The sequence below is a fragment of the Rattus norvegicus genome, chromosome 1 (assembly GCF_021556685.1).
Source record: "Rattus norvegicus strain SHRSP/BbbUtx chromosome 1, alternate assembly SHRSP_T2T, whole genome shotgun sequence".
NCBI lineage: Eukaryota > Metazoa > Chordata > Mammalia > Rodentia > Muridae > Rattus > Rattus norvegicus.
In genome coordinates, this window is record NC_141534.1 from 175956381 (window position 1) to 175968940 (window position 12560).

Genomic DNA, 12560 nt, shown 5'->3' on the forward strand with positions numbered 1-12560 from the left:
GGTGGCTCTCTGGGCCCTTCTGTATATCTGTGACTTCTAGAATCTCTCAGACCCTGTTCCCTTGTGCTCGCCTTTCTCTGAAAGTCACCGTTAAGTTCCTACTACAGATGTGAGGATGCAAATCATGGCCAATTAGTTAAAGCAAGCTTTATTCGTGTACGGGGCTGTCTCTCCCGGAGGCAGGATTCAAGAGATTCTCATTGGGTGTAGGGGAGATAAGTTTTTTATATCCCAGGAGTAGGGAGTTTCCAGATGGGGGATATGGCAGGCAAACAAGTGGGGAACCGCAGAATCAGCACATAGCACATAACCAGGTGGTCACCTCAACCGTCGGTAACAAAGGCATGGTCGCAAGGCTGTAGTAATGAGGTGGTTGTAACAACCTCTTGAAACAAAGGCATTTGTGGTTAAGGTTACAAGTGAGGCATAGCCCAATTCTTGCTAAACAAATTTCATCATACAGGAATAAACCTAGTTTGTCTTTAATATAAGATGGCTTTTCAGCCCAAGATGAAGGCCGGCTGGTTTATCACTACCTGTATCTTATCGGCCAACCAATGGTACTAAAACCTGAGGCTCAGTGTCCCTCTTCCCAACCAGGAAATGTGGAAATAGTGGGAGAGGAAGGACTGAGCTCCTGGAAAACAGCCTCTGGCCCCAGACACAACTGTATGGAAAGTCCAAGGCTGAGTGACAGTTCCTGTGACAGGAAAGCACCTCCCTGTGTGGTACCGGGCAGTGAGAACACCACCTCCAGAAACATGTTTTGTTACCAAGCTGCCCGGGAGCCTCTCTTTCAGCAGATGGCTTTGCCCATGTGCACCTTTCTTTTCCTAGATGTCTCTAGAAATTTTCATTGGCTCCCAGGAAAGCATATTTGTTGTTATGCTTAGCCAAGACCAGTACCTGGAATGATACCAGGTGGCTGCCTCTGTCCCCAGCACTGCGCTTGGAAAGAATGCAGCCTGTGACATACTAGTAAGAGGTAAATATCCTCTCCCACTGGCACAGAGGTGAATACTGACCTGTGGAGATCCCACAGGAACTTCTGAGGCCAGGTTACCAGCACACAGATGCAAGGATCAGGCTGCCAGGCCTAACCAGAGCATCTCAGGGTTTCAGACCCTTCGGCTCCTGCCAATGGGGGTCACTGGATCTAGTGAGCATTTTTCACCTGTATTCTACAAGCAGTGAGTGTGTGCTGCTGTGGACCTTGGTGGTCAGCGAGCTTGGGTATCCATTGTCGGGAGTGCTCTGTCCTTGTGTCTCTGATGTAAATAGCAGAGCAGGGGACAGCTGTGGCCTCCCAGATCTTTTGATACCCTTGGTGTCTTGATTTCCTGACACCTCTGCTCTTTCTAGAGACCCAAGAGACTTAGGTCTCCAGAGTGGCTACAACACAGGGTCAGCGTGCTTTCCGTGGCAAGGTCAGCCACAACAAAGCTTTAGGCAGCTTGTTGTGGCCTTGGGTCATGGTAATGCATCTAGGAGCACTGGATCCAGCCGTGTTCCTGGGCAAGCAGGCAGGCTGTCTGGGGAAGATTGAGGCTTAGAGGCTTGTCTTTGTGCCGTTCTCTCCTGTCTTCTAGCAGCTGAGGGTTTGATAAATGAGGCCATTTTGCACACAGTCCCACATCACAGTTGGGACTCCTCACAGATCAATTCAGGGGTGCCAAGAGAAGGCCTTCTACTCAGGTGTAATGTATTTGGACAGCCATCAGGTAAAAAGGTTCATAATAGTCCTGGGTGACCATGAAGGCAAGTGGCAGTGGATGATTAGCTTCACAAGTATTTTAATGGAGATATCGGTTCAGCTGTCAGAAGGTAAGCAGGGCTTCACCTCATTTTTGGAGTCTTTTTGACCTTGTCTTTTGCCGTCTGTTTTGGTTAGGGTTTGCATTGCTGTGAAGAGATACCGTGACCAAGGCAACTCTTATAAAGGACAGCATAGCTGGTTCAGAGGTTCAGTCCATTATTGTCAAGGCAGAGAACATGGCAGCATCCAGGCAGGCATGGCGCTGGAGGAGCTGAGAGTTCTACATCTTGTTCAGAAGGCAGTGAGGAGAAGACTGTCTTCCAGGCATCTAGGAGCAGGGTCTCAATGCCCACCTCCACAGTGACACACTTCTTCCAGCAAGGCCACCATACCTCCTAATAGTGCCACTTCCTGGCCAACGATATTCAAACCACCACACACATATTCAGACCATCCACATATATACCATACTCACCTTTACACAAGCAAGCCTACTTCTTAACACAGGGGTCTGCACACTCTTGTGCACATACATAGAAGCCATCCATACACTTCCTTACAGCCCCCCTCAAATCCTATGCACTCACGCCTACTTGGACATGTCCCCGCCTGCTGGGTCTGGTTCAGCTAGTCTCTAACATGAGAAGCAGCCTGGGGCTTCCGGAACTCTGGGCCTCAGGTTCTCCCTGGCAGCATCCTGAGTTGGCACTTCATAGAATTTGGGCTAGAGGTATCTCGATCTAGCAAGAAGACTAAGTGACTTAAGCTACCACTTCCCTGTTACATGGTCTGCCTTCTTTAAGGGGCAGGAATAGCATTTGTGAAAAGAGGCTGCCTGACCTAAGACTGGTGGGTCTCAAGGAACTGATGCCCTCAGTACAACCTCTGCTGTGCCAGTGGCCAGGCAAGGCTCACAGTCATCTGCTGGGCTGTGCGTTGCCTCTACCCTGCAGTTATTCTTACCTAGCCCGGGCCTGGGCCTGGTTGGAATGCAGGGGAGCAGGAACTATGTCAGTATATCCCCTAGTCTTGCCTGGGAGCCAGGAATTTAGGATAGGGGGATGGTCTGCCCCAGAGTACTCAGCTTTTCCCAAAAGGGATGGAAAGGCAGGAGACTCAGATGAGGGTAGGGAACTGGAAGAAACAAGCCCAGGCGTAAAGGCTGGCCTTCTTGGGATTGGCAAGTACTGACTGATGCCCCTGCTTAGGCTCCTCTGGTTGTCAGTTAGGCCTGGCCCTGCTCAGGGATCTGAAGGGGTTTCATCCTCTTCATACCAGGGACAGGCTAGCTCAGATGTTCTCAGAGTAATGGAAGAGAAGAAGCTTCTAACAGAGCTTCTTGGCTGTTCATTTTCTGTTCTGTTTTGTTTTGTTTTAAGACGGGGTCTCACATAGTCCAGGCTGACCCTGAACTGCCATCCTCCTATCTCAATCTCCCTAGGGCTGGGATTATAGGAGTGATGTACCACATCCAGTCTTGAAGGCTATGTTTTATTTGTGCTGGGGATCAGACCAGGGTCTTCTGCACACTAAACAAGTGCTTTCCCACTGAATGGCACCTCTCCCTTCTTTCCTTGAATTAGCTTCTAGGTGGCAGCCTCCATTCTTCTCCATCCACCACATGAATTCAGGGAACCATGCTAGAGTTTAAAGGATGGGGCTGGGTTATGGACCACCCCCTAGAGCGTCCCTGGGCAGCCCTGAATACTTTTTTCTCCCTCTGCAGTGTCCTAGATGATGAGGGCAGCAACCTGAGGCAGCAGAAGCTCGACCGGCAGGTAAGTGAGACTGGGGCTGGTGGGAGGCAGAGTCTCAGCTGGGATGTGAGGAGCAGTGAGTCCCTCTTCTTTGGATGCCCTGTCTGGTGGGGTAGAGAGCGAGCCCTCCTCTCCTTTACCTGTCCTGTGTTACCTTAACCCTATGCCAGGCCTTGCCTCTTCTGTCAGGCTGGCAGCTAATCAGAGGATGCCAACAACATGAGTCCCGACCCAGGCAGGGCCAGAAATCCTGATACAACTCCTGGAACCCAGCCTGGTGACCAGGGGGCTCCTTTTGGCCCTACTGTGGGAACCCCCTTCCTTCTAGAGGAGGTAGTGGGCCAGTCCACCTGTGTGTCTACCATGTGCCTCTGTAGCGGGCCCTGTTGGAGCAGAAGCAGAAGAAGAAGCGCCAAGAGCCGCTGATGGTACAGGCCAATGCAGATGGGCGGCCTCGGAGCCGGCGTGCCAGGCAGTCAGAGGAGCAAGCCCCCCTGGTCGAGTCCTACCTCAGCAGCAGCGGCAGCACCAGCTACCAAGGTACATTCCTTCTCTGCCCTGGAGACAGCCAGCCTAGGAAATCCCCAGCATGGGGCTCGGGATGCTAGGGGACTGGGGGGAAGCGGGGGGGACTAAGGGACTCGTCCTGTAGGTTTTTCCCAGGCTGAATGTTGTACCTGGTTCAGGTTGAGTGAGGCAGGCAGAGAGACATCTTTAGCCTCGGAATCCTGTTTATGTTCAGATTGCCAGGTGGTTAGTGTTGGATCAGGAAGCTCCGGGGTCCAGGTTTCTGGTCTGATACATGTCCCTGAGATCCTGCACCCACCGGCATGCTCTCCTGAGAGGATTTCCTCTCCTGTCTTCCTGCCTTACATTGCCTAGGAGCTCCTAGGTCACCTGCTCCCTTGCTCTCTTAGTTCTTACATACTCAGTATGTCTGGCTTCTGACCTGTAGGTCACTGTTTCTGGCTGAGGACTCCTCCACTTCCACTTCCACTTCCACTTCCACTTCCACCTCCACTTCCACTTCCACCTCCACCTCCACCTCCACTTCCACCTCCACTTCCACCTCCACTTCCACCTCCACTTCCACTTCCACTTCCACTTCCACCTCCACTTCCACTTCCACTTCCACTTCCACTTCCACTTCCACCTCCACTTCCACCTCCACTTCCACCTCCACTTCCACCTCCACTTCCACTTCCACTTCCACCTCCACTTCCACCTCCACTTCCACTTCCACTTCCACTTCCACCTCCACTTCCACTTCCACTTCCACCTCCACTTCCACTTCCACTTCCACTTCCACTCAGTTTTCAGCAGAGCCCAGTCTGTGGAAATTCATCTACCCAGGCGTGGTTCTCTTGCAGCTGGCTGTCCAGGATTTTCTCCTTAGGTTCTGCACCACAAGGTTTGGGAGAGGGCAGGAGAGAGGAGATAGTAGATGGTTTTTGCTGCCCTCTGCTGGCTCTTGGTGTTAGTGCAGGAGCTCACTCCCAGAAGAGGTAAGGGTGTGTGTGACATTAGAACTGACACTCTCTGGAGATGTTTGACCTGTTGCAAAGCTCATCTGTGATACACAACCTCGAATCTCCTGTGGCTCTGGGTCTGAGTGAGCATCCGGGTGTGCTCTCCATTCCCATGGAGCTTCTTGTCTAGGTGGGAGAGAATGCTGGCAGGTCGTTACAGTTATAAACAGGCTGTGTCGGGAGAGCAGGGTCCTGGCTCTCATTGGAATTTTCAGGAAATCTGAAGTAAGAATTAATCAGTTGGGAAGGACAGTGCAGGCAAACACGCAGTAACATGAAAGGAGTGTGGTTCATACAGGGCACTAGGCCAGCCTGGTGCAGCTGGATACATGCTGGGTAGCAGTGTGTTGAAGTTGAGGAAGGAGATGGGGAAGCCTACCAGGAGGGAGGCTACTGGTCTCACTATGTGAAGAACATGGCAGGGACCATCTCTACTTTCCTGTTGGTGTACCTAGCTCTTTGTCTTACAGAGCCCTTCCCCCTCACAGTGGGTCCCATGAGCTCGGCACCCAAGGCCACAGCAGTTTTTCTGGAGTACCTGTATTGGCTGCAGTCTCTTTCAGAAGTTCTTCCCCTCCTCCATGGCACATCCTCAACACACACACCCCCACACTCATACACACACACCACACACACATCCTACAAGCACGCACGCACGCACGCACACACACACACTCGCACACACACATCCTACACACACACACGCGCATGCACACACACATCCTACACACTCATCCTACACACACACACACACACACACACACACACACACACACAGTACGTGCCCAGGCTCAGAACAGTTGGCAGAACCCGGAGCCTCAGTTTCTAGCTGTCAGCTTCACTGTAGTAGGCAGACCCTCCCACTCCCCGCTCCCCATGCTTGACCATTGCCTGGTTGAGATGAGCAGGTTGATGCCGTGGGTGAAGAGCACACAAGGGCTGAGGTGGGAACTGTGGTCAAGTGGGAGCTCTGATCTCACCCAACACCCATTCTTTTTTCCCCCTGGGTTCTCTCCTGAGCAGTTCAGGAGGCCGACTCACTTGCCAGTGTACAGCCGGGAGCCACCCGCCCACCAGCACCAGCCTCAGCCAAGAAGACCAAGGGAGCAGCTGCATCCGGGGGCCAGGGTGGGGCCCCCAGGAAGGAGAAGAAGGGGAAGCATAAAGGTTAGCCTGGCTCCCCACACCTCCCAGAGCCTGACCTCACAGGGGTTGGGGTGGGGGAGAACATAGCCTCCTGACCTCGGGGCGCCCATCAGGGGGCCTTGTCTAGTTCATGAGTACCTTGGCTAGTGTGTGGGTGGGGAAGGCCTTGCTAGACCGCCAGGAAGTGAAGGTACTAAGCTATGGCTCAGGACCACCCACATCCTCCCAGCCTACCTCAGCCTGAGCGCCATCCATCCAGTCTCCAGCCAGGGTACTCCCTTTGTCAGAAGCTCTCTGCTCCCAGCATGTGCTGCCAGCTCTACCTTATGTAGATTTCTCCCAGTGTCCTTCCCTGTCTCCGGGGACTCTCAGACCCTCTGCTCCTCAGTATAACAGATCCCCAGAGATCAATGGCAGTGATGGTGGCCACTTCCCCAAGTCCTGTTTCCTGGCACCTGACTCTTCAGTCCTTGTCCATAACCATTGATTTCTAGGCTACTGTGTCAAGGTTGGACAGTGGGGTGTTAGGATCCCTGGGCTTCGGGAGCTGGGCTATAACACTGAGCAAAGCTCAGCCAGGCAGAGAGGCTGCCACCTATGGGCCAAGTCATGTTTCTGCTACTAAAGCTGTGGTCCCTTGGGCAGAAAATGTGAGGAAGAAGACAGGGCACATGGGATGAGTGACCCACAGCCTTCGAGGGAGGACCCCATTTCAGTGATGTATGTGTGTGTGCTGTACGAGTGTGGGTGTGTAAAGAGAACACCAGCATGTGCAGTGTGTACCTGGCTGTGTCCAGGAAGGACTGCTGCTTTCAACTATGGTCTGGATTGATCTTGTTTTCTGTCTTGTTCTTTCCACTGTGCAGTTGACTCTGTAGGTAGTTGCTGTCTGTCTTTCACACCAACCCTTGGCAGTTATCTGGGGGGAAAGAACAGAAGAAACAACACCCATGTCCTTTTACAGTTTGCCAAATATTGACAGGATGACAGCAGTCATTAGTTTTCACAGAGGGTCCTGTCACCCGTGCCTTCCCCTTCATGGTCACCTGAGAATCCAGGCTCTCTCCTCCCCCTGGATGTGACTCAGGAGTATCTGGCCTGCAGGCACCAGCGGGCCAGCAACTCTGGCAGAAGACAAGTCTGAGGCCCAAGGCCCAGTGCAGATCTTGACTGTGGGACAGTCAGACCACGCCAAGGATGCAGGGGAGACAGCAGCCGGCGGGGGCGCACAGCCCAGCGGGCAGGACCTCCGAGCCACGATGCAGAGGAAGGGTGAGCCCCATGGGGGCCCAGCTGGGACCAGAGCTCAGTCCCAGGTTCTCTTCTCCAGGAACACAGCCTCCTTACATTTGGTCCAGCCCGTCCCTGGATGTGGGGGAGGAGCATTCTTGGAATCAGATGAAGTGTTTGGGGCCAGGACCCCTGATAAGGCCAAGTTAAGGGAAGTATGAACTGGGGTAGCCTGCCAGCAGCCTAACCTGTCTTGAGCTCCCATGAGGGCCAGGTTTACACGCAGATTTCTTTTACTTTCACCCTTTGAAAGAAGCTGTCCATTTGTCTGATAGGAAGCAGGGCAGGTCCTCCCTGGAAACCCACTGCCCAATTTCTCTGTCATGAACCCTAACCCTAGGGAATCCTGGGTATAGTCTTGCAGGTCCACACCCTTGATAAGGTACCTACTAAACTGCTGCTTCGGGGGAAAGAACTTTTAAGGCCACTCAGAGCGGCATTCTGGGTCAGGCAGGACAGCTGGGACAGGCTCAGGGCAAGCTGGGGAAAGCAGTCAGTTCCGCCCACAGATGTAAGAGAACCGAGTTCGAGTCTGTGGCTTCTGCCTTTAGTCGGAAGTGGAGAGTTCCTGTGCAGGCTCAGCTCACCCTAGGCTTTGACACTCAAGAGATAGGGATGATGTACCTGCAGGTGAAGAAGAAGTGTGAGGCAGGGGCTGAGCTGAAATTGGGTGGTGGGGATGTATCCCTAGGAGAATCGTGATGAGCCCCAGTTCATGTATGCACCAGAGAACCCGTGTCCTCGTATGTGTCTGGATGAGTGGCAGTACTGAGAGCGGCGTGAGTGTCTGGATGTAGGCGAGTCAGTGGCTGAGTGTGCATCCACATGGGATCCTGTATCCTCACTCTAAACCCATCCGCGTGCTCATCCCGCCCGCTCTCTGCTCACTGTAGGCATCTCCAGCAGCATGAGCTTTGATGAGGAAGAGGATGAGGATGAAAACAGCTCTAGCTCCTCCCAGCTGAACAGCAACACCCGCCCTAGTTCTGCCACGAGCAGGAAGTCCACCAGGGTGAGTGAGGAGGACCTTCATCCCCGGTTGGGTCCCACAGTCCATAGTTAGCTCTGCCTATGGGTGGCATCCTAGTTTGTTTTCTGTTGTGATAAAGCACTAGAAGCATCTTGGAGAGGAAAGGGTTCCTAAGCTTGAACTGTCAGATCACAGTCAATCATTGAGGGAGCTCACGCAGGACCTGTGTAGGAACACTGCTTGCTAGCTCAGACCCATGCTCTTAGCCCAAACCCACCCACGTAAGAATGGTGCCACCCGCAGTGGGCTGGACCCTCTCATATCAAGACCATCCATGATAAACATGGCCACAGATCAGTTGGATCTGGGCATGCACCCTTTTCCCTGCCCTCACCCCCAACCCCTTCGCCACCACTGGCTCTGCTGTGTCAAGTCAATAAACTAGGACGTGAGGTGGTATGGTGTATGTGACAGCATCATGAGGTGCTGGGTCTCCTTGGGCTTGGTGTCTATGTGAAGCTTCCCTAGCTGGGCTCTTCTGCTTCTCTGCTGCACTTCCTGTCACTTCAGCAAGGTCAAGGAGCTAGGCTGTGGGAAGAGCTGAACTCGGGCAGGATGACCTCCTGAGAACCTGCCCTTATCCCTGATTCCACCTCCAGGAACTGCTGAGGAAAGGGACAGCTAGAACATAGCTCTCGACACTGAGCAAGATGGCCACATCCACACCCCAGGGACCCTGACCTGATCCTTCCCTTCCGCTCACCGAATCTGGAGACAGACTCTGTCCTAGACCACTCATCTCAAACAGAGTCCTGTTACTCGGGTATCTACTTCCTCTATCCACAGGAGGCAGCATCAGCCCCCAGCCCAGCAGCCCCAGAGCCACCAGTGGATATTGAGGTCCAGGATCTAGAGGAGTTTGCCCTGAGGCCAGCTCCACAAGGGATCACCATCAAATGCCGAATCACTCGGGACAAGAAGGGCATGGACCGGGGCATGTACCCCACCTACTTTCTGCACCTAGACCGTGAAGATGGCAAGAAGGTGAGGTTCCTCTGGGCGTGTATTTTCAGTCTGAAGGCCTAAAGACTAGAATATGAGGGAAGCTCAGCTCTGAGACTGACCTCTGGGTTCTCCAGAGAACTAAGTGTCTTGTATGGACTCAGGGACTTGTAGTGCTTGTGAGTGCACACGGAGTTGGGGGCAGGGTGGCAGGGGACAGAGGCTGAATCGGTAATGTTATTTTGCTTTACTCTTTAAGGTGTTCCTCTTGGCGGGCAGGAAGAGAAAGAAGAGTAAAACTTCCAATTACCTCATCTCTGTGGACCCGACAGACTTGTCTCGGGGAGGCGATAGCTATATCGGGAAATTGCGGTACCAGTGTTCTCCCAGGAAGGCGAGGGAGGGAGGGGACTGGCAAGTCTTCTGATATCTCTGAAGAAGTCTGCCCAGCCTTGAGTCAGACAGGCCTAGGCTGCTCCAGGGTATTAGGTAATAGGCCCAGCATGAGTGACAGGTCAAGCCAGGATGTTGCCAGTGATACAGGCCACAGTGGAAGAGTTGCTTCAGATTCCTTGTCAGAGCCAAGGGACAGGCCTGCAAAGAAGCCCTGAGGTGAGGTCTCATTGAGGATGAATAAGTAAAGACATGAGTAGCTTAAGCTGGACACTGCCCTGGACAGGACAGACACAGCCATTCTCTGTGAGGTGCAGAATGCTCTCAGGCCTCCTAGATGCCACTCTGCTTACTTTCCTTGAAAAAGTAGTGCCATTGTCCCCTCCAAGAAACCTATGAACACTGGCTCCCTGAATTTCCTTCACTGAAATGAAAGTCAGCCCTTTGAGTTGAGTTGACAGCTTGTGGAGTACTTCCACTGTGTCCCCAGGTCTGCCCTGGCCCATCCCATGAATGCTCTGTAGGCTCCTTATAAGAGAATGGGCTATCCTGTGCCGTGAGAAGAGGTATGTAAGGCTGTTGGGTGTGTATTTCCTTCAGGTCCAACCTGATGGGCACTAAGTTCACCGTTTATGACAATGGCGTCAACCCTCAGAAGGCATCATCTTCTACACTGGAAAGTGGAACCCTGCGCCAGGAGCTGGCAGCCGTGTGCTATGTGAGTCCTCAGTTCCCAGGCAGGCATGAGCCCCAGTCAAGGTGCCTGACTGGGGGCTGCCCCATTCACCTTCATGGGTAGTCAAGGCTGTGTCTAAAAGGGCTGTCTTCTATAGAGTGACCCTGTGTGGGACAGTCTAGACCTTACCTGTCTTCAGGGTTCAGGCCACAGTAGGCTTAACTGCCTAGGGAGCTCTGGGAACCATCCTTGTGGCCAGACCCAGGAGGCTGCTGGACAGGAGAAGGTAGAGGCTTGAGTTCCTTTCTGTACTTCACCCACATCTCACCGCTGCATCGCAGCTGCAGCCGTATTGGCAGATTCTGTTCCCTCTGTGGTCTGGAAACCGAGGCTTGGAGTTGGGACACTTACTAACACTGTACCAACAAGAACAAGATGGGGTATAAATATAAGAGCATTGTCTGTGGCACACTTGGTTTCTTCATTTTTAAAAGTAAAGGACCGTGTCCTGGGGACACATCTTAGGGACAATTAGGACTCCTCGGCTATTTTGGATGGTTCCATAGTGCCACCTGCTGGTCAGTTTTAGAGAAGCAGCCTGAGACCATCTAAATTCATGGTCCTGTTGGAGGGACTTAGGACATAGTAAATAGAAACAGAAAAACCCTATGGCATTTAAATAAATTTAAATTAGTGAGAGACAAGCCGTAGAACGGCTGTAAATGAAATAGGCACGTTCTTGATCGATGCTCAGAATTAAACAGCGAGTAGAGGCACAGGTATATGTAAAGGCATGTGTGGACCTGGAGGAGTGATGGCAGAGAGGGTCTTACCAAGGTAACTCCTGAGAAACAACTAGAAGTGAAAATCAGCTGTGTATGTGTCTGTGGAGGGCAGAGTGCTTGCAGAAGAGAGTCAAGATAGCAAGAAAACTAAGGAGTAGGGAGCACTTAAGGCCCCAACAGTAGAACACCAGTTCCAGCGAGGGAAGAAAACGTCCTTTAACACAGCAAGGGTGCTGGGTTGAGAAGAGATGGTGTGGAGAGCCCAGGACAGTGACAAGGAGTTGCATTAGTGGCTGTCTGGTGGTCTTAGATCCTGATGTAGTCTGAGTGGGTAGCTGACAGAAACTGTGGCCAGGTGAGGAATAGGTGTGAGAGTGACGTTAGTGACTCCAGTGCATTAAGAGAGGACTCTCTGCACTCACCCTGACCTGACCTGCTGACCTGGACGCGGGAGCAGTGTGGGCTGTGCTAGACTTAGAGGTGACCATTAGACCATCAAATGTAGACGTCGCAGACATTGTATTCTTCCTCATCTTTACCTCCCTGGCTCAGTCTCCCTGGGTATGCGCTCCTAGGTAGCCAGTGCTGAATTCTCTTGTTTTCCCAGGAGACAAATGTCCTAGGCTTCAAGGGACCCCGGAAGATGAGTGTGATCGTCCCAGGCATGAACATGGTTCATGAGAGAGTCTGTATCCGGCCCCGAAATGTGAGTCTCTGTCTAATGCTTTCCCAGGCTCCAGCCTCTGTGTGAGCCTCTAGGAATTTCATCAAGGTGTATGTGTACGGGGTACAGTCTGAGAAACCCTGGAAGTCCAGGGAACCCAAAGAAGCCGCGTTCCCGGGAAAGATCCTTTTGGGGTGGTTGCGATGCCACATCTTGGGTCTGGCTCAAGTGAGACTCCCACCCCCCAGGAACACGAGACGCTGTTAGCACGCTGGCAGAACAAGAACACGGAGAGCATCATTGAGCTGCAGAATAAGACGCCAGTCTGGAATGATGACACGCAGTCCTATGTTCTTAATTTCCATGGGCGCGTCACACAGGCTTCCGTGAAGAACTTCCAGATCATCCACGGCAATGACCGTGAGTGTTGCCGCTTGTTTTTGATGCTGTACACATGGCGCCCAGCCCCCTCCCCAGCCCCCATCTGGTCCATATTGGCCAATGTGGGTGTATGGCTTTTGTTAGAACTTTCTAAGTGTAGTGATGTAGCGCCCTGCCCCTAGATTCTCTGTGCCCAGTGTGCCCGGGGTTT

The 12560-nt window shown here is 52.6% G+C and overlaps 1 protein-coding gene across 4 annotated transcripts in view; it reads left to right on the forward strand.

Annotated features, from left to right (window-relative positions):
• Positions 1 to 12560, forward strand: part of Tub (TUB bipartite transcription factor) — a 78953-nt gene that overhangs the window by 61855 nt on the left and 4538 nt on the right. For 2 of the 4 annotated variants that reach the window (XM_087637574.1, NM_013077.2), the window contains 10 exon segments: positions 3483 to 3534; positions 3891 to 4053; positions 6066 to 6209; positions 7293 to 7460; positions 8372 to 8490; positions 9295 to 9492; positions 9710 to 9822; positions 10444 to 10561; positions 11912 to 12010; positions 12217 to 12388. In XM_087637574.1, the coding sequence (XP_087493700.1) occupies positions 3483 to 3534; positions 3891 to 4053; positions 6066 to 6209; positions 7293 to 7460; positions 8372 to 8490; positions 9295 to 9492; positions 9710 to 9822; positions 10444 to 10561; positions 11912 to 12010; positions 12217 to 12388 (1346 nt within the window). 4 annotated transcript variants of the gene reach the window in all.